The 19,243-nt window shown below is 37.6% G+C and overlaps 1 protein-coding gene across 2 annotated transcripts; it reads right to left on the bottom strand.

Annotated features, from left to right (window-relative positions):
- Positions 1-4,581: 4,581 nt before the first annotated feature.
- LOC125262046 lies at positions 4,582-18,887 on the bottom strand. Of its 2 annotated transcripts, XM_048180603.1 has the most exons (8): positions 18,832-18,887; positions 17,314-17,427; positions 17,045-17,173; positions 16,862-16,969; positions 14,041-16,108; positions 13,659-13,700; positions 6,108-6,206; positions 4,582-5,067 (listed from the first exon to the last, which is right to left on the bottom strand). In XM_048180603.1, exons 1-8 carry the CDS (start codon positions 18,850-18,852, stop codon positions 4,850-4,852), a joined length of 2,799 nt encoding a protein of 932 aa, XP_048036560.1. In that variant the 5' UTR covers positions 18,853-18,887; the 3' UTR covers positions 4,582-4,849. The 2 variants fall into 2 exon arrangements, with proteins under 2 accessions (XP_048036560.1, XP_048036561.1); XM_048180604.1 differs by lacking the exons at positions 4,582-5,067; positions 6,108-6,206 and adding an exon at positions 9,310-9,368.
- Positions 18,888-19,243: the final 356 nt, after the last annotated feature.

The following is a 19,243-nucleotide window of genomic DNA, read 5'->3' as shown; positions in this document are numbered from 1 at the left end:
TACCGAATGACACTTTTGGTTATACCGAATGACAATATTTTCAAACAATGCTAACAGGCTGATATCTAGCTAGCACAATAAAGCATTTTATATTCAGTACAAGGTTTTAAAATATTACAACATTTTCCATGTTTTATAGCGGTTGTACCGAATGACCTGATGTTTCGGGACATGCGTATGATCAAGTGAAAACATTAAAGTTTCAAATAGTTAAGAGAGAGTTAGTTACTTTGCTTCATAACCATGTGGTCCTTTGCAGGTGTCTGAATGATGTCACATCCTGTCACATGATATTGACCGCATGACTTGATCCAAAATGTTCCCTTTATATTGGTTACTCCAAATGACATCAACTAAATTAATTTTTCCGGACATTCTTTCTCGTAACAAAACAACGACTTCTACACATAATTTTAATACCATTTTGCATTATGTTGATATATGATGTTATAAAATCATGCGAGAATAAAAAATATATACATTTATTTAATTTTAAGATATTTGAATCACAAATGAAATGGCTGTATTGGCCTTTTGACGGTTAAACCAAGTGACCTTTTGACACTTCAAAATCTTTAAAATAGTTTTATATGTAGCAAAATATAATTAAAACCTTTTGGATTCAATAAAAGAGATCTAGTTGTACTCCTTTTGGACAAAAAAATGACCCGTCACGTCATTGACCCATTTGAAGTCAACCTTACATCCCAGCCTTTTATTTATACCTGGCCATATGGTTTGATTCTTATTTGCAAGTTCATTCAGCTGAGTCGAATGAGCTGAATATTCACGCTACGGTAAAATACATTATATTTTATATGAGTTTTGAATGAAAGTTCAGAGTCTGTATTGAATGTGATGCAACAAATACCCTGTTCCGTGAAGTAATGTCGACGATAAACATCTTTAGTCAAGCCCAATTCACGAATGAATAACTTGAGGCAGTCTTTTAAGTTGGTCAAAAATATGTAGTAAAAACTAAAGTATACTACAGTATTTATTACAATTGATCAGTTTACTATAGTTAATACTACAGTACGCTGTAGCATTCATTAACAAAGTGTTCTAAATACTATAATATATACAGTATTTACTATAGTATGGTTAAAAAACACTATAGTATTTTTTCACCTGGGCGGTTGTAAACAATCTGAAACACTGCTCTGTCTTATTTACAGAATTACCAGAGAATGATTTTCATTTTCATTCATTCTTAGTTTAAAACAAACATTATTTCAAGAATAAGATTAAAATCACTTAGAGATCGCACAGTTAGTGTTCAGATCCATTTCAAACAGACTGAAACAAATTAACAGTTAAAGATGAACACATTTTTTGACACTAACTAAATGTAATGGTTGTTTTAAGCCAGTGAGCACTCAGCTGTAATGCCAGATACCCATTTCTTATCAGTTTTCATATTGCTTAGTAACAAATTTCCTATCAGTTTTCATATTGCTTAGTAACAAAATCTTCACAAAAACAACAACAACAAAAAATCATGGGGACCCAATGATTCTAAGTTCACATCCTTGGTGAGTGACCTACAAGCCCACATCCACTGAAGCACAACTGATCTCCTTAAAAGGATTTATGACAGAAGCGAGGGACTAGGCCGGGCATGGTATTTCTCCTTTATCTCCTTTATCAATGTGAAACATCAGTCACCCCTCTCTCACATCAGACTGCATGCAGGTGTGTCAACCTGAAAGTTGCTCCATCCTGCGCACTAGTCAAAGCAAAGACACATGAACAAAGCCGAAACAAATAAGCCAGGAAGTTGGCGAAATCTTTTCCAGGTAATAATTGACTCATGTTCCTAGCTATAGCAATGATAACTTGTTGTCATGTCCCTGATCCCCACCTTTTACTTCTGAAATCATGTGTTTTCTCCGAAGGCCACTGCTTAGTATTGCTCCCTGAGGGCTGGATACACCCTGTGGTGCTTTTGTTAGATCCACTTACAATAGGAGCTTTATGCTAATAGGATGTCAACCTGCAACAGGACTCTTGGCATGTATTAATCCAGGGAAACTGGTTTGGTGTTTGATCTGCCAGGTTGTCTCAGCATTTTCATATCTGAGTCTCAAGTTGATAGATTATCAGCTCTGAGATACCTCTAATAATCACAAATGAAATTTCAAACAAGTACCAGTTTTTGTAAATAAAATACATTGATTTAAAAAAAAAAAAATCTGATTTAATAGACTAGGCTAGTTGTCACGTTTTTTACTCTAGTGAATTTTCTTAGGTCTGGGTTGTTTTTTAAAGTCAAGTTTTGTATTCACATACTGTACTTTAAAGGGTGCCATCGAACAGTTTTTTTTTACAAGATGTAATATAAGTCTAAGGTGTCCCCTGAATGCGTCTGTGAAGTTGCAGCTCAAAATACACCATATATTTTTTTTAATTCATTTTTTTAACTGCCTATTTTGAGGCATAATTAGAAATGCGCCGATTCAGGCTGCGGCCCCTTTAATTGCTCGCGCTCTCTGCCCCCTCCCGAGCTCTCGACTCTATCATTGCATAAACAAAGTTCACACAGCTAATATAAGCTTCAAAATGGATCTTTACAAAGTGTTCGTCATGCAGCATGTCTAATCACGTAAGTATGGTATTTATTTGGATGTTTACATTTGATTCTGAATGAGTTTGATAGTGCTCCATGGCTAAAGCTAACATTACACACTGTTGGAGAGATTTATAAAGAATGAAGTTGTGTTTATGAATTATACAGACTGCAAGTGTTTAAAAACTGAAAATAACGACGGCTCTTGTCTCCGTGAATACAGTAAGAAACGATGATAACTTTAACCACATTTAACAGTACATTAGCAACATGCTAACGAAACATTTAGAAAGACAATTTACAAATATCACTAAAAATATCATGTTATCATGGATCATGTCAGTTATTATCGCTCCATCTGCCATTTTTCGCTGTTGTTCTTGCTTGCTTACCTAGTCTGATGATTCAGCTGTGCACAGATCCAGACGTTACTGGCTGTCCTTGTGTTATGCCTTGAACATGAGCTGGCATATGCAAATATTGGGGGCGTACATATTAATGATCCCGACTGTTACGTAACAGTCGGTGTTATGTTGAGATTCGCCTGTTCTTTGGAGGTCTTTTAAACAAATGAGATTTATATAAGAAGGAGGAAACAATGGAGTTTGAGACTCACTGTATGTCATTTCCATGTACTGAACTCTTGTTATTCAACTATGCCGAGGTAAATTCATTTTTCAATTCGATGGCACCTTTAATGTGTTGGCAAACAAATATGCTTTTAAACACTTTCACTATCTTGAGGAAGAAAGTTGTAACAATGCGAAGCTTTAAATAGAAATCCTACTATATAAAAAAAAAAAAAACTCCGTTTCCCACAAAACAGCAGTTTGTAAATTGTGCTATAGGTTATTTAATAGCATTTTGACCAAATTTAAAAAGTAAAACAATTTTGAAACACACACACACACACACACACACACACACACACACACTCTTGTTTTCCTCACATAAGGGGGCCCACCGTTTTTTGGCGAGTTGTGGGGTCCACCCTTTCCAGTGTATCTATGCACATATAAAAAATCATGCAAGATAATAAACAGTTCCTAATAACAAATATAACTTCAATGTGACAATTCAGACAAAATTTTCTCCCATGTGTGTTTTTTGGTCACTTGTGGGGTTCTGGTTTCAACATTTAGAACTTATGGGGTCCACTTTCACAGACACAAACATTTCCAGTTTTTATATCCTAGCAAGGACCAAAGGTTACTATCTGGAAACAACCATTTCCATTAGTTTGGCCTTGATTATCATAGAAAATTGTATAGATTATAGTTTATATCCTTTAAATTAATCAGCTCATAAACCCATTAGCTTAGTCACTCCTATGATTGGTTGGATCTGAGCAAAATATAATGAGGCAGAAAACATAGCAGTAAAATGACATTTAGAAAAATGACCTCCGGCTCAACATATCTCAAATCCTAGTCTCCTATAAAACCAATGAGTCCTCAAATTTTGGTCTGAATTACTTCAGCCTACAAGACACCAACTGAACTTTGTCTGCATTGTATTGATCATGAAATGGACTTCTCTAATGAAGTGTTGGTGGAAAGATCTGGTTTCTCCCTGGTTATTTTTTATCCATTTCTAATGCAGTTTTGTGTTCCTAACCAGTAACCTTTGTCTTATTTAATGGGGCCTTCAACATTAGCTCCTTCAAAATGAAGACTCAACATTTCTTATGGGTTTAGAATAACAGTTTATTTAAAAAATAAACTTTTTTTGGGGGGTGAACGAATGCTTTAAGAGAATAATAAAATAAAAACAATGGAAAAAAAGACTTCACTCTAAAAAATGCTGGGTTAAAAACAACCCAAGTTGGGTTGAAAATGGACAAACCCAGTGGTTGGGTTAAATGTTTGCCCAACGTGCTGGGTAGTTTTATTTAAACCAAATATTGTTTAAAAGTTACTGTACGGCTGGCTTAAAATGAACCCAAATTAAATTAAAAATCAGACACATAATTACTAGAGGCAACAATAATAAAAGAGGAGCATTTATTAATAAGCAATTTAATAAATGTTTATTGTTTAAGTATTATTCAAATGTTTGTTTATTAAACTTGAATAAATATTAATTTCCAACATATTATGGGTTCATTTTAAGCAAGAAATATAGTAATTTTTAAACAATTTTTGGTTTAAATAAAACTACCCAGTTTGTCCATTTTCAACCCAACTTGGGTTGTTTTTAACCCAGCATTTTTTAGAGTGTGACCTTTACCTGAAAACACTTTGAACTCATGTCCCAAGCTGAACACTAGTGGACACTATTTTACTCTACTTTTCTTCGTAAAGCAGTAATGCGGTTTTTTATGAAATACTTGACTGCCTTCCAGTCTCGGGTTCCTAAAACTTCTGGTTCTGCCTCAATGCAATGCTCACAGTCCATTTTTCCAGGGACTTGGTTCCTCGTAATGAACTTCTTGAGGTGCTTTTCCACTGCAGCACATTCATCGGCGGACCAGCATCTTCTGGCTGCAGTTTGTTTGCCTAAGTATACATTAAAAAAAAAAAAAAAAAAAGTTATGTTTATGAACTTAATTTGAAAAAAAAAAAAAAAAAAAAAACCCATCTGAAACACTACTGGTTTTGATTAAAATTATATATTATACACATATATACAAAAAACAAACACACACACAAACACTTAAAATTGGTTTCGTGCACACAGGGGTAAAAAAATAGCCCATGTGTACAATGAAATATACTACTGGATCTTTAATGTTGTGGGCTTATTTTTCTGCTGGAGGTCCGGAACATCTTGTTCAGATACATGGCATCATGGATTCTATCAAATAACAACAGATGAAAATCAAAACCTGACTCATCAGGACAATGATCCAAATCAAACATCAAAACCAACACAAAAATGTGTCACTGAGCACAAAATGAAGCTTCTGCCAAGGTCGTCCCAGTCCCCTGACCTGAACCCTAAAGAAAATGAGTGGAGTGAAGGGAAGAGAAGAAGCACCAACATGGAGCTGGAATCTGAAGGATCTGGAGAGATTCTGCATGGAGGAATGATCTCTGATCTCTGGTCAGGTGTTCTCCAAACTCATCAGGCATTATAGAAGATGACTCCGAGCTGTTATCTTGGGAAAAAGGAAGTTGCAAAAAGTATTGAATAAAAGGGTATGATTAATTGTGAGCAATGTGTATTAGAGAAAAACATTTCTCTCATAATGAGATTTCCCCCCCATTTAAAATTATTATTCTCCAATGAAAGTTGGGATTTTTGTAGATTTTTTAAATAAAAGATCAAAAGTATTAACGATGCAGATTTATTTTCACAGCCTTCTTTGGTCATATTCACTAAGGGTATGAATAACCATCAAAATAAAGTGAATAGTCGATCTCATAACTCTGAGTGTTAGTAGACTGGTAGGGTTAGGTTTAGTTGAGTTACTTATGTAGTTACTTATAGTCAGTAGAATTCTAATATGTCAACTTTTCCAGGGCCCAAAAACACCCTCAGACCCCAAAGGATTAAAGATCAGCTGAACCATCAATCTGCTTTACTTTAAGCTCACCTCTCTTTTTGGCCGTCTTTGCTTTTGGTTGCAAATATACTGTTGAAGTTGGTTCCTCAATGGACTTCACGCTGTCTACAGCTTCCGGAATAAATTCATCTGAGTGCAAGAAAAAAAAAAAAAAAGTATTTAAAAAGAAAAATCAATCTATTTAAAAAGACAAATCAAAATCTAAATTAACTGCAAGCAACACTGACAAGATTATGACCTATCATACAGAAACTTTAAAAGTCAATGCTCAAATGTTCGAGTTTTTTTTTTTTTTTTTAAGTTTATTTAGCCATATGATGTTATAAAAATGGGGTGAAGCATCATGACTGAACTTTCTATTTGGTCTGTAGTAGTTTGGACAGGACTTTGATAGCACAGATAAGGCTCACACCGTGTCTACACCAGACGTGATTTATCGCGTTGCGCCGCAACAGCTAAAAGCTGTCTACACTGAACGTGACACGATGACCATTGGACTACGTCACAAATAGAATGGGGAATCGCTCCGTGCCGCATCCAGTGTAGACAATATCACGGATTATAATGGGATCTATTGTCTTTTGACATGTTGCGTCGCTCGCATCCGGTGTCACTCCAATGCTCACTACTGTACAGACTCAGGCTCCAAATCACTACTGTGCAGACAAAGGCAAATGACGTAACCGGTCAAGATGACAGCAGCCAATACTGGGTGTTGTCATCAACAATGTTTTAGTTTTACCTTTTCTATAGTGGAATGAAGTGGAGATGTGTCATCTGTTTTTTTTGTTCGTTTTGTTTTGGGTTTTTTGTGTGTGTGGGGGGGGGGGGGTCTATGATTCACAGTCTATGTTTAAAGTAAAGGCTTATATTAAAAGGAACATATGGAAAACACATGAAAAAAAAGTTCTTTATTTTTGTTATTTAATTAAAACAAGCAAACTTTCTTATATTTTAGATTCATTGCACAGTAACTGAAATATTTCAAGAGTTTTTTTGTTTTAATTCTGATGGTTACAGCTTACTAGAGCTGCAACTAACGATTATTTTTTCTGTTGACTAATCTAACGATTATTTTTATTAAATATTTTTTATTAATTTAGTGTTCTTTTTTTTGATTAGTCAAGTCAAGTCAAGTCAAATTTATTTATATAGCGCTTTTACAATTGGTAATTGTTTCAAAGCAGCTTTACATATTAGAAGCACAGAAAAAAGGGAAGTGGTTAAAAATAAGCTGTACAAACAAGCGTGGTAATATGTAACATATACAAGATGGTGCTACATTAAGCCAATGTCGGCTGACTCCCAGGGGTGGAAAAAAACCCCTAGGAGAAAAACCCAGCGTGCTAACACTGGGAAAAAAGTCCTAGGAGGGAAAAAACCCCTTGGAAGATATATATAATATATATATCAATATATATATATCAAAATCTAAATTATACATTTTATTATAGAGATTAAAAATAGATTATATATAAATATATGTAAGCGGATACGGGGATTAGCTACTGAATCCTTTGGATAACTTTACAAAAAATTATAAGTACAACTTCTAATATAATATTTCAACTTTTATTAATTTTTTTTTTTCAACTGACTGACTTCTCATGTGATTTATGAGCTTCTACAACTTTTGACCTCCTAATTGAACTCCTTTCCACAAACTGATCGTAGAAATAAAAAACAGAATAAAAATGGTAACACTTTACAATAAGGTCTCATTTATTAACATTAATGTATTAACCAACATCAACTAACAATGAGCAATATATTTGCTACAGTATTTATTAATCTTTGTTTATGCTAGTTAATAAAAATAGTCATTGTTAGTTAATGATAGTTCACAGTGCATTAACTAATGCTAACAAATGAAACCTTACTGTTTGTGCTTAATAAGATTAAGAGAAATCTGTTATTCATTTTTATGGTAACACTTTACAATAAGTGCAACCATAATCACACTCTCTCAATATTCAAAGTGCAATTAAGACCAATTTTTTTCTTTGATACAGAGCTAAGAGATTGTTACAACTACACTGCCCATCCTAAAATAGCTTTCATATTGAGAGATATATTCATCAGAAATCTCGTTTGAATGCGCCCACGCGTCTACTTTCACATTCACGATGGCATGTAACTCTGTAAATATGGAGCGGCGGCGACCGTTATCCAGCTGAATTAAATGTTTTTTTATTTAAATACAAAGCAAAACGACAGTGGAGGCATAATGTAAACGTTGCGGTGGCATATTCTTTCCTAATCATCCTAACACTCTGTCATGACAATATCACAAGACTACTTTTCACCTCGACAAGAAATCTCGTCACATTTTAATCTAGTCACATTTTAATCTCATGTCACACCCCTAGTGCTCGTGCATCGCAGTTGTGCTGCCGCGGTACGCCATCTCGTTTTTGCAAAGGGAACAAAGGACCATTTTATTTGGCCTCTGTTTAAAGTATTCCCATACTTTTGATAATCGTGGTCTAGGTTTTTGTGATAGAATAGAACTTTCTCCATTCCCAGGAGCAGAAGCCGCCATTACGCAAGATGAATGTAAACAATGTGACGCGTTGACGCATTTCACGCACGTCGATGTATTTTCGTAGTCGACGTAATTGATTACGTCGACACGTTGTTGCAGCACTACAACTTACAGCTTGGGAAAATGAAAAAAAAAAAAACCAAAAAAAAAAAAAAAAAAGAGCATCTCAAAAAATGAAAATATTCCACTGAGCTTGATTAGTTTTGAGTATAAATATTGGGTACCTCCTAAACTAGTTTAGAACATGCAACCTCAATTATGGGGAAGACTACTGATATGACAGTCGTCCAGAAGATGAACATCAACAACCTACACAAGGAGGGTAAACCACAGAAGGTCATCGCTGAAAGAGCTAGCTGTTCACAGAGAGCTGTATCGAAATATACACATAGGAAGTTGACTGGAAGGAAAAAGCATGGTAGGAAAAGGTGCATAAGCAACAGGGATGACTGCAGCCTTGGGAAGATTATCAGGAAAAGCAGATTCAAGAACTTGGGAGAGCTTCACAAGGAGTGGACCGAAGCCGGAATCGGTGCATCAAGAGCCACAGCACACAGACATCTTCAACTGTCACATTACAACTGTCACATTCCTAGAACCAAGTCACTTCTGAATCAGAAACAAAGCAAGAAGCATCTCACCTGGGCTAAGGAGAAAAAGAACTGGATTGTTGCTCATTGGTCCAAAGTCCTCTTTTCAGATGAAAGCAAGTTTTGAATTTTATTTGGAAATTATGGTCCCAGAGTCTGGAGGAAGAGTGGAGAGGCACAGAATCAAAGTTGCTTGAAGTCCAGTGTGAAGTTTCCACAGTCAGTAATGATTTGGGGTGCAATGTCATCTGTGTTGGTCCACTGTGTTTTATCAAGTACAAAATCAATGCAGCCATCTACCAGGAGATTTTAGAGTACTTTATGCTTCCTTCTGCTGACAAGCTTTTGGAGATGCGGATTTCATTTTGCAGCAGGTCTTAGCACCTACCCACAGTGCCAGAACTACTTTTAAGTGGTTTGCTGACCATAATATTACTGTGCTTGACTGGTCAGCCAATTCGCTGGACCTGAACCCCATAGAGAATCTATGGGATATTGTCAAGAGGAAGATAAGTAGCATCCGACCCAACAATACAGACAAGCTAAAGGTCGCTATCAAAGCAACCTGGGCTTTAATAATACCTCAGCAGTGCCACAGACTAATCGCCTCCATGCCACGCTGCATTGCAGGATTTTTTTTCCAAAAGGAGCCCTACCAAGTATTGAGTACATAATTAAACCTTTGGATATTGTTTTTTTAATTGATCTTTGAGAAAATATTCTATTTTTTAAGATACTGATTTAATTTTCCTAAGCTACAAGTTGTAACCATCGGAATTACAACAAAAACTCTTGAAATATTTCAGTTTGTCTGCAATGAATCTAGAATATAAGAATGTTTGCTTTTCTAATTTTTTGAGATGCACCTATGGGGTGTTATACAGATCAGCAATTTTTTGGTACGAGTCTTTCCGTTACAACACAGAAGGGGACAGCGACACAGGAATGCAGGTAATGATGTTTACTGAACAACCAGTTGACAGAGTGCAGGTAAGTGATAGCAGGTAAATACGATGGCAGATATGGATGTAGAACTGATACTTGTCTTTGTGTTGCAGTAATGGCAGACGGATGACAGACTTTGAGCTGGAGCAGACTCAGATGAACTCACGAAGGAAGAGGAGACAATGAGGAAACGAGGGAACACACAGGTAAGTATCTTCAGTGGAGTCCTTAAGGTAAGCAAGCAGGTAAGACCATGTGCAAACGAGACTGGACAGTGACTGAGTGAGTGCGTGAGTCTTTTGTGCTGCTGCTGATGAGGGTGGTGATGGGCTGCAGGTGTGCGTGATTAAAACGGCGGTGATGACGTGAGCTGTGTCTGTGTGAAGGTAGAGCCTGGCTAGTCTGTGACATTACTAGGGGAATAGGGAATAGATCTTCCCTTGGAGCACTGGCTCACCCAGAAGCAGATCAATAGCGCAGTCCCATGGCCGGTGTGGAGGCTTTCTTGGGCAGAAGACATCACTGAAGTGGGAGTAACACTGGGGAATGTCCACTGAACGGTTGTCTAGGGGGCTTTCTTAAAGACGTAGCACAGACTGGTAATTCTTCAAAACAAGGAGAGCTTGGAACAGGAAACTCAGGAAAGCAGTCCAGGAAGCAGTTGTCACCCCACTTCAGGATTTCCCCAGTATTCCATGAAATGACTGGGTTATGCTGCTCCAACCACGGGCGCCCTGAAGATCGGTGGATTCCTCCAGAACCAGCAGATGGGGTTGCTCAACGTGGAGGATGCCGACTTGAAGTTGGATCGGGCCTGCGCTGAAGCGCACTTGACTTCGGCTGACGAGCCTTCCAGTTACCAAGTGGATCTGGTAAGTCGACGGCGTGGCTGTTGTCTTGAGATCGAGCTGTCGGCAGAGGGCGCCGGATAAGAAATTACCAGCTGACCCAGAATCGAGGAGGGCACTGACTGGAAGAGACAAACCGGCAGCAGTAAGGTTTTACAATAGTGGTGAGTGGTTTCATCTTATTAATAGAGGGAATAATCACACTCACCATGGGATGAACTGGGCGAGTGGGGCATTCAGAGATGTAATGCCCAGATAATCCACAATATAAACATAAGTTCTGGGTCAACCGTCTCTGCCGCAGACAGACGAGTGTTTTCAATTTGTATGGGTTCATTGGCTGGTTCTGGGGAGCTGACGGATTCTGGTCGGCGGAGTGAAGATGGAAAAGCGGCTGGCCCTGGTGCTCTGAGACAAGACTGCATTCGAGTGGCAAATCTGATGGATAGTTGAATGAAGTGTTCAAGCCCGATGGAATCCTCGTATGCAGCCCTTGACAATATGTGGTGATAAGGGCCTGCTCGTTCCATCTGCTAGCTGCAGCAAGGGTTCTGAATTGGAGAGCATAGTCGTTAACAGTCATTGAACCTCGTTTCAATTGGTATAACTGCTCACCGATGGATGAATCCCACGCGGGTCTTCCAAAGACGACTTTGAAGTGAGCAATGAGACTGGGTAATGGAATTTTTCTGGGACCAGAGCGGTTCAGCCCAGCGAAGCGCCTTGCTAGTTGAGAGATTATAAAAGCTACCTTAGCATTGTCGTTGGAATACAGGTGCAGTTGCATCTCCAGGACCAGCGAACATTGCAGGAGGAATCCATTGCAATCCTCCTCCGAACCAGAGAAGGGTGCCGGTTTGGCCATGGGGACTAGCGACGGCAGGTGGTGAGGAAGAGGCGGCGGTGGATGCGGAAGTGCTTGCTGGTGAAGATGCGGGTGGAGTGGCTGTGAGTGCTCGGCGCAATGCGTCTATGACCTCTTGGAATGGATCCGCGGTACTCATACTGGTGTTCAGCGGTGTTGGGCCGGTCTTCCGTTACAACACAGAAGGGGACAGCGACACAGGAAAGCAGGTAATAATGTTTATTGAACAACCAGTTGAGTGACAGAGTGCAGGTAAGTGATAGCAGGTAAATACGATGGCAGATATGGATGTAGAACTGATACTTGTCTTTGTGTTGCAGTAATGGCAGATGGATGACAGACTTTGAGCTGGAGCAGAAATAGATGAACTCACGAAGGAAGAGGAGACAATGAGGAAACGAGGGTAAGTATCTTCAGTGGAGTCCTTGAGGTAAGCAAGCAGGTAAGACCATGTGCAAACGAGACTGGACAGTGACTGAGTGAGTGCGTGAGTCTTTTGTGCTGCTGCTGATGAGGGTGGTGATGGGCTGCAGGTGTGCGTGATTAAAACGCCGGTGATGACGTGAGCTGTGTCTGTGTGAAGGTAGAGCCTGGCGTGCCTGTGACACTTTCAGTTTGGTACACAGCATTATAGTCGTTTTAATTTTAACCACTGCATTTTAACCACTGTTAAACTTCATCGGAAAAGAAGAAGAAACCATTTACCAAGAGGAAATCATTAACTTTGTTTAACTTAACCTTTGTAGCTTTAAGGATTGAGCTGTATTTAATTTAGAATTTAGTGTTTGATAACTTTATTCAATTTCTGTATATTTCTGCTTAAAGGTTCTCTAAGCGATCCTGGGTGGAGTAACTTCCTGTTGACGTTCTTAGTGTTGTCAAACAAAACAGAGGCTAGCTAGACCCTCCCTCCTCCTCCTCCTCCCCTCCCATCCGTGCTTCCTGAAACAGTCATGAAGGCGCATTTAAAATCATTCTGATCGGTTATTGGCTGGAGCGCGTTTATTATGTTTCGTGGTCCAGGCTGCACCAGTTTGTTTTTGTTGCCATTTTTGGAGCTTGTGGCGACTACAGAGACCACATTTTTTTAACGTGTGTTCAGGGGACAGGCAGCTAGCGGATAATGAGGAGATGTTTGCTGTATGTGACAAAAAATGTTTTGGCCTAAAAACATGTGACATCGCTTAGAGCACCTTTAAGGGCTCAGGTAGCTAAATATGTAATTTATTATAATGGGTTATTTTTTAAAGTCTAATAAATGTTAAAAATGATAGTTCTCAATTATACTGTATAGTTAAATGGCTATAGTCAATTGTAAAATATTAAAAGGGGGGGGGTAAAGACATCAGTAGTATTGGTATCAATAAAAGACAGCATTAAACAAATATTAAAAATATACTAAGTTATTTGTGCATTTTTGAATATTGATATAAAAATAATGTTTAAAAACAATGTTAGGTGGGATTAATCTCAATTTCAGAAAAAAGTGTGATTACTTTTTTTTTATTTGATTAACAGCACTAGTATTTTTTATATAGAAAATGGCGTATTTACATAAACTAATAAAAAGCAGCAGAGTTTTGTAAACAGCTCGAAGTAGTCATGTCATCTCCATAAGAACGGCCAATTTGGCCAATTAAGATTGGCCAATTTGGACCAAATTTCATTGGCTCTGTACTTGTACTCTGCACAGTGACAAAGTTGAATCTAATTTTAATCAGTTAATTTAAATAAGGTCATTCATAAACATTAAATAAATAATAAAAAAAAAAAATCATACAGACACACCTTCTTCTTGAGAGCACTCATCCATGTCCACGTCAACAGCCTCTGAAATAATAACAGAATAGAATATGAATAGAATAGTAATAGAATATGAATGAGTTGGAAAGCTGAAACTGGGATCAACCCAACAAGAGTAGGCAAAAATACTTGATAAAGAACTGAACGGACTGTCTAAAACGGTCCAGTTATGGTCTATTATAACTATAAAACCTGCTCTCCCCATGAGTATGTTATTCTGTCCTATTTAATTCCATTCTACTAACCACAACTCAATTCAATTTTACTACTCTATTTAAATGCTACATCTCTAAAAGAGAATGATTTACAGATGGACAAAAAAAAAAAAAAAAAAANAAAAAAAAAAAAAAAAAAAAAGGCTTAATACCAGTCACATCAAGCTGAATTTCATCCAGATTCTTCCCCTTGTACTCTCCTAGCCGTCCCTTTTCCAGAGCTAAAAGTACTTTGCTAATTTTAGCCAGCTGGAGGGTGCCTTCTGGAAGACGGTAGTGCTTTCTGTGGACTGCAATGTTGTGGCCAAGGAAATCTGCTAACTGGTCGAGTTCTGTTGTTTTCAGATTTAGAACGGTTGACAGAGTAGCAATGTGTTTCCTTAGTTTTGTTGAAGTTAGCGCTTCGGGATGTTTGATGTCATCACATTCGTTCACAAACTGCCTAATGCAATCAGAACCCCTCAAGTAATGGACAGAGTGTGGCAATGCAAACAAGAAGCCATTTTCTTTCAGAACTCCACATTCTTCTCGCTTCTCGGTCAAAGCATCAAGTGATTCCCTCATTACTGGAGTAAGGAGAACAGGGACTTTCCTTCCTCTCTTTCCTACTATGGCAACCCGGACAAAATGTTTGCAAAGCTTCTGCTCGAGTGCTGTAAGGGCTAGGTTAACATCTTCATGAGTTTCTGATGTATCCTTTGACAAGTACACAGACAAGGGCATTCGGGATACCTCTCCTGATCTACGGCGGTTGAAGAGGATAACATTTGCCAGGGTCACTTTAGCTAGGTCTTTCCAGTTTAATGGAGAAGGCTCTTTTTGAAGAGCATCAAGTAGTTCTTGCTGTTTGTCAGACAAATAGCAATGAAGTTTTTGGACGTCCTGTGTGAACGGCAGAACCTGAGGAGAATTCCACTTGGTCTGATTAAGCTGAGTAAGTGCTTGACTCGCAATGTCAAATTTCCAACTTTCTTGATATAACAGTGCAAATTCCTCAGCATCTTTGGCAGTCTGTTGATCTTTCCTCATCAGTCCTTCAGACTTGATAAACATAGCTAAAGCATGCAAGCCATGCCCAACTTTGCGAGCAAGAGATGGACGTTTATATTTGCCAGTTGTGTCACTAAAACCAGCAAGGCATCTTGTAGCTCTGACAACCTGACTGTACTTTTCAGGTTTTATGAGTTCTTTTATTGACTTCACATGCGTCACCTTTTTTGCTTCAAGTACCAGCCTGGCAAGCTCTCTGAGTTTCTGTCTGATATATTGATGTTGGCTAGTTACGTGCTCATTCTTACTGAATAATCTGAGACCATACTCAAGAATGCAGCGGTCTTCCTTAACTGCAACTGCAACTTCGTCCTGGTTCATTTCGCTCAGGAACTTCCAGTATGCGTCACTAAAACCAGCTGGAGCAGGTTCTGCAAAAGCACACAACGCTTGAACTCTGGATTTTCCTCGTTTAGAGTTTTTGCCCTGAGGCTTAAAATTGCAAACCTTAAAATGTCTCCACATCACTTTTTTTCGGAACAGTCCGTAGCAGTAAACACAGTGCGTAAATTCTTGTCCTTCAGTTTTTTTCTTTGGTTGCTTCCATGGGATGAGTTGGCCTTTGCGGCTCTCCAAAACTTCAACGTTGTGCTCAAAGTTTCCTTTGTTTCGGATATAATCTAACTGTAGTCTCCTTTCTTTCGAGTTCTTTGGCAAACTTAATGCTTTAGCAACTTCAACTACGTCGCTGTGTTTACGTGACAAGTGTCTGGACATTTTCTGAACAACTTGGCTACAAAACAAGCAGTGATGCTTCTTGTTGTATCTTCTAGACCCATCTTCTTTTTTTAAAACTTCATTAACATAGACAGAGGGCTCTTCAAGAGGAACTGAAACACTCATCGCCTTCTTACTATATGTTTGCCCTGTTTTCTCTCTGCTTCTTTCATCTCTGCTATTGGAAAATCTTTGCACAGAGTCTTGACTTGTTTCAAATCTTCTGCTCTGACTGGACTCAAATTGGCTCTGACCTGAAGACTTGCACCTGCTCTTACTTGATGACTTGCTTCTGCTTTGACTAATAGATGACTTTGGTTTATTTTCCAGAGATAACTTCAAGCTGCAGTCACTGTCATTGCTTTCCCCTGTACTTTCCTCCCTGGGATCTGGAATATACTCATCTTCGCTATCGCCACATGAGTCATCTGATTCTACAAGATGCCTTTGAATCTTTCAAAAAAGAAAAAGAAAAGGTTAACAGGATTAGTCCCCCAAAATGAAGGTCATCAATCATTTATGTGCATTAGTGATCCTTCATAACATGATAGAAATAAATACAGATCACTCATTTTGACCAGAAGTTTGCACTACTTAATAGGTTTATAATGTTATATATTGTTTATTACAAACACAGAGCATTTAGTTTCAATTGGACAAGCATAGATTACCATTAGCCAGCCTGAACGACATACAAGTCTTAAAACTGTTGGTTGCAATCAATTTCCATTCAATGTGTATATATGTATATATAAACTTTAGCATGAAAAACTGACTAAACAATGAACTGCCTACTGCATGTTGGGATGACATACATTCTGTAAGGAACCTAGGTAAAAATGTAGAGAGCTTTTAAACAAGTAAATTAAATTAGAAATTAAAAATGAACTATTAATTAAAAGTTAGACCAAGAGACTAAAATCATTGACAGTGTGCCAAATATAGAGAAAAGCATAAGGTGGCACACCCCTTTCAATATTATTTGGAGCAACAATGGACTGGCATCATGTTAATGGATGAGAAATCTTAAGTTACTGTTAGTATAGTTTGACTATGAAAGGTATTTGAAGTTTACGTTTATGGAGACCTTATTCGCTTGTTAAGTCGTGACGTAAGGAATGCCGTTTCCGGGTCGGTTACATACAAAATCTGGAGTTTGGGTAGCATCAACCATTAAGTAACAAAGCATAAAAAAATTAGGCTTACAGGATGGTGACAGCTTCTCTTTGGCCTTTGTGGAGCCATTTCCGACATAGTGTCAATCTCATCTGTGCTTTCATCACTTGGAACAGAACAATCTGGTACTTTATCCATCTGCAAATAGGGAGTTTGGTCATGGTATGGTTGTTCACATTCTATCAAAATCATTTAATAAAATCATTTGCATACCGAAATGCTTTTTGTCCTTCGCTTTGGAACAACTTTGTCTGATTGAGAACTGGACTCCTCATCAGTTTCATCAACTATACTCTCACTCGAGTCAAACAGAGGGTCAGAATAATCAGGTACCCCATCCATCTGGCAAAAAGGGAGTCATTTTAATGTACGATTATACATTTTTGCTTACACTCTATTAAAACCAGTCACAGGGAAAAAAATGTTTGAACTATTTAGAAAAACTTTACACAAGAATTTAAAGTACTGCATCTGAGGCATACCTGAATGTTTTCATTCCTTGTCTTTTGTCGAACAAAAGAGGTAGGGTTGTCTTTCTCATCATCAGTCTCATCACTTTCGGAATAATTTACCAGGCCAAACCCTTCAGTAAACATCTAAATAGAATTAAAATAAATACACATTAAAAATAACTTTTAAATGAGCAACAGAAAAACAGAAATAACCCACATACATGTGTTCGAGTTCGACACAGTTCAACCAAGAGTGTGCAGCTCTTAAAGGGGCCACACCATATTTATACTCGTTACACATGCCTTTAATAAAAATATCTTCAGCCCCCTCCCGCTGAAGCTTTGAATATTCAGTGCCGTTTACTACTGAGCTGCGAATCAAAAAAAAAAAAAAAAAAAAAAAAAGGTATTCTGACCAGCCCTAATGGTATTATCACGACACAAACTTATTCGCAAAAATGTGTTGTCATAATACAGTATAACAGGTTTAATAACCATTTTCTTACAACAAAAATAACAGAACATTTAAATACAATTAAGCAATAGACAAAAGATGTATAAAGTTAAAAAAAAAAAAAAAAAAAAAAAAAAAATGTACACAGATTAAAATGCAAAAGAACTATAAAGACCAATAGGTATCATTTTACAATAAGATCTCAGTTAGTTAATGCATTCAAATTCAAAATGAGCAATAGCTACATTTGCTACACAAGTTATTCATCTTTGTTACATCTCCTAGTCGTTAGCTCATTAAACAGTTGCAACTTTTGATTTTAACAGTGTTAAAATTGGAATTACCTAAGACTAATTAATGTTTAGAATCAATTTTTCATTGGCAGTTTGTTAACTAATGAAGCCGTAATGTAAAGTTTGACCGAAAAAACCCCCCAAAAAAACCAAACACTTTCAGACAATATCTAGGGCATGTTGTAGTCCAGATTAAAATGTAAAAAAGTTTGAAAATAAATAGCCTATTAAGTCTAAATATTTAAGTATTTGGCACAGTGATGAACACTATAGCAAATACACAATCTGTATCTATTTAATATCTATTTAAATCATTTAAACACTTTTCAGAAACAGAAAACGGTTTAGTTTACGAGGTCTCTAGGGTAATGGCTGAATTATGTTTAGTGCCATCTGCTGCCAGACAGTAATCTTGGCATCCATAATTGTGATTGCAATTAGAAATTCGATTAATTGTGCAGCCCTACCTAGAGGTAACAGCAAGTGTCACAGGAACATATAAGATGATCCAGAGGAATATATTTAAAATACTCAATCTGAACATGTAGCAGCTTGTAAAGTGTTGAATTACACCTGCAATAAGTTCAGTTTAAATAATGACAGGTGCTGTTTCAGTGATATAAAATCACTTAGACTGAGATCCATACGTGAGGGCCCCATAAAGCCCAGACTAGAAATGTGTGTGTGTGAGAACTTAACTGTAAATTCATTAGTTTGAGGGAGGGCCCCATAAGGCCCAGACTAGAAACGTGTGTGTGAGACGCTTAACCAGTGAGAAACCTGTCTGCATTACTCCTTTACCTGTGTGATTTCATCATGCATTTTTGGGTCATCATGGGATGGGTGATCTGTCAGGGACGTGTCGGTCTCTAGAGCAGAAGCCTGCTTCTTTGGACCCTGGAAATCAGACTAAAACAGAACAAGAACCTGTGAAGAACTTACATATGTACTGTATTCAGGCATTTACAAGTGACACAAGACCTCTCATGTAAAAACAGTCTCTCAACTAGCATATAGTTGAAATTTAAACATACACAGAGCTTTCCTAGAGGTAACAGCAAGTGTCACAGGAACATATAAGATGATCCAGAGGAATATATTTAAAATACTCAATCTGAACATGTAGCAGCTTGTAAAGTGTTGAATTACACCTGCAATAAGTTCAGTTTAAATAATGACAGGTGCTGTTTCAGTGATATAAAATCACTTAGAC

Source organism: Megalobrama amblycephala, unplaced genomic scaffold (assembly GCF_018812025.1).
Source record: "Megalobrama amblycephala isolate DHTTF-2021 unplaced genomic scaffold, ASM1881202v1 scaffold566, whole genome shotgun sequence".
NCBI lineage: Eukaryota > Metazoa > Chordata > Actinopteri > Cypriniformes > Xenocyprididae > Megalobrama > Megalobrama amblycephala.
The sequence above is the reverse complement of the archived record's forward strand: the minus strand, read 5'-3'. Positions and strand labels throughout refer to the sequence as shown.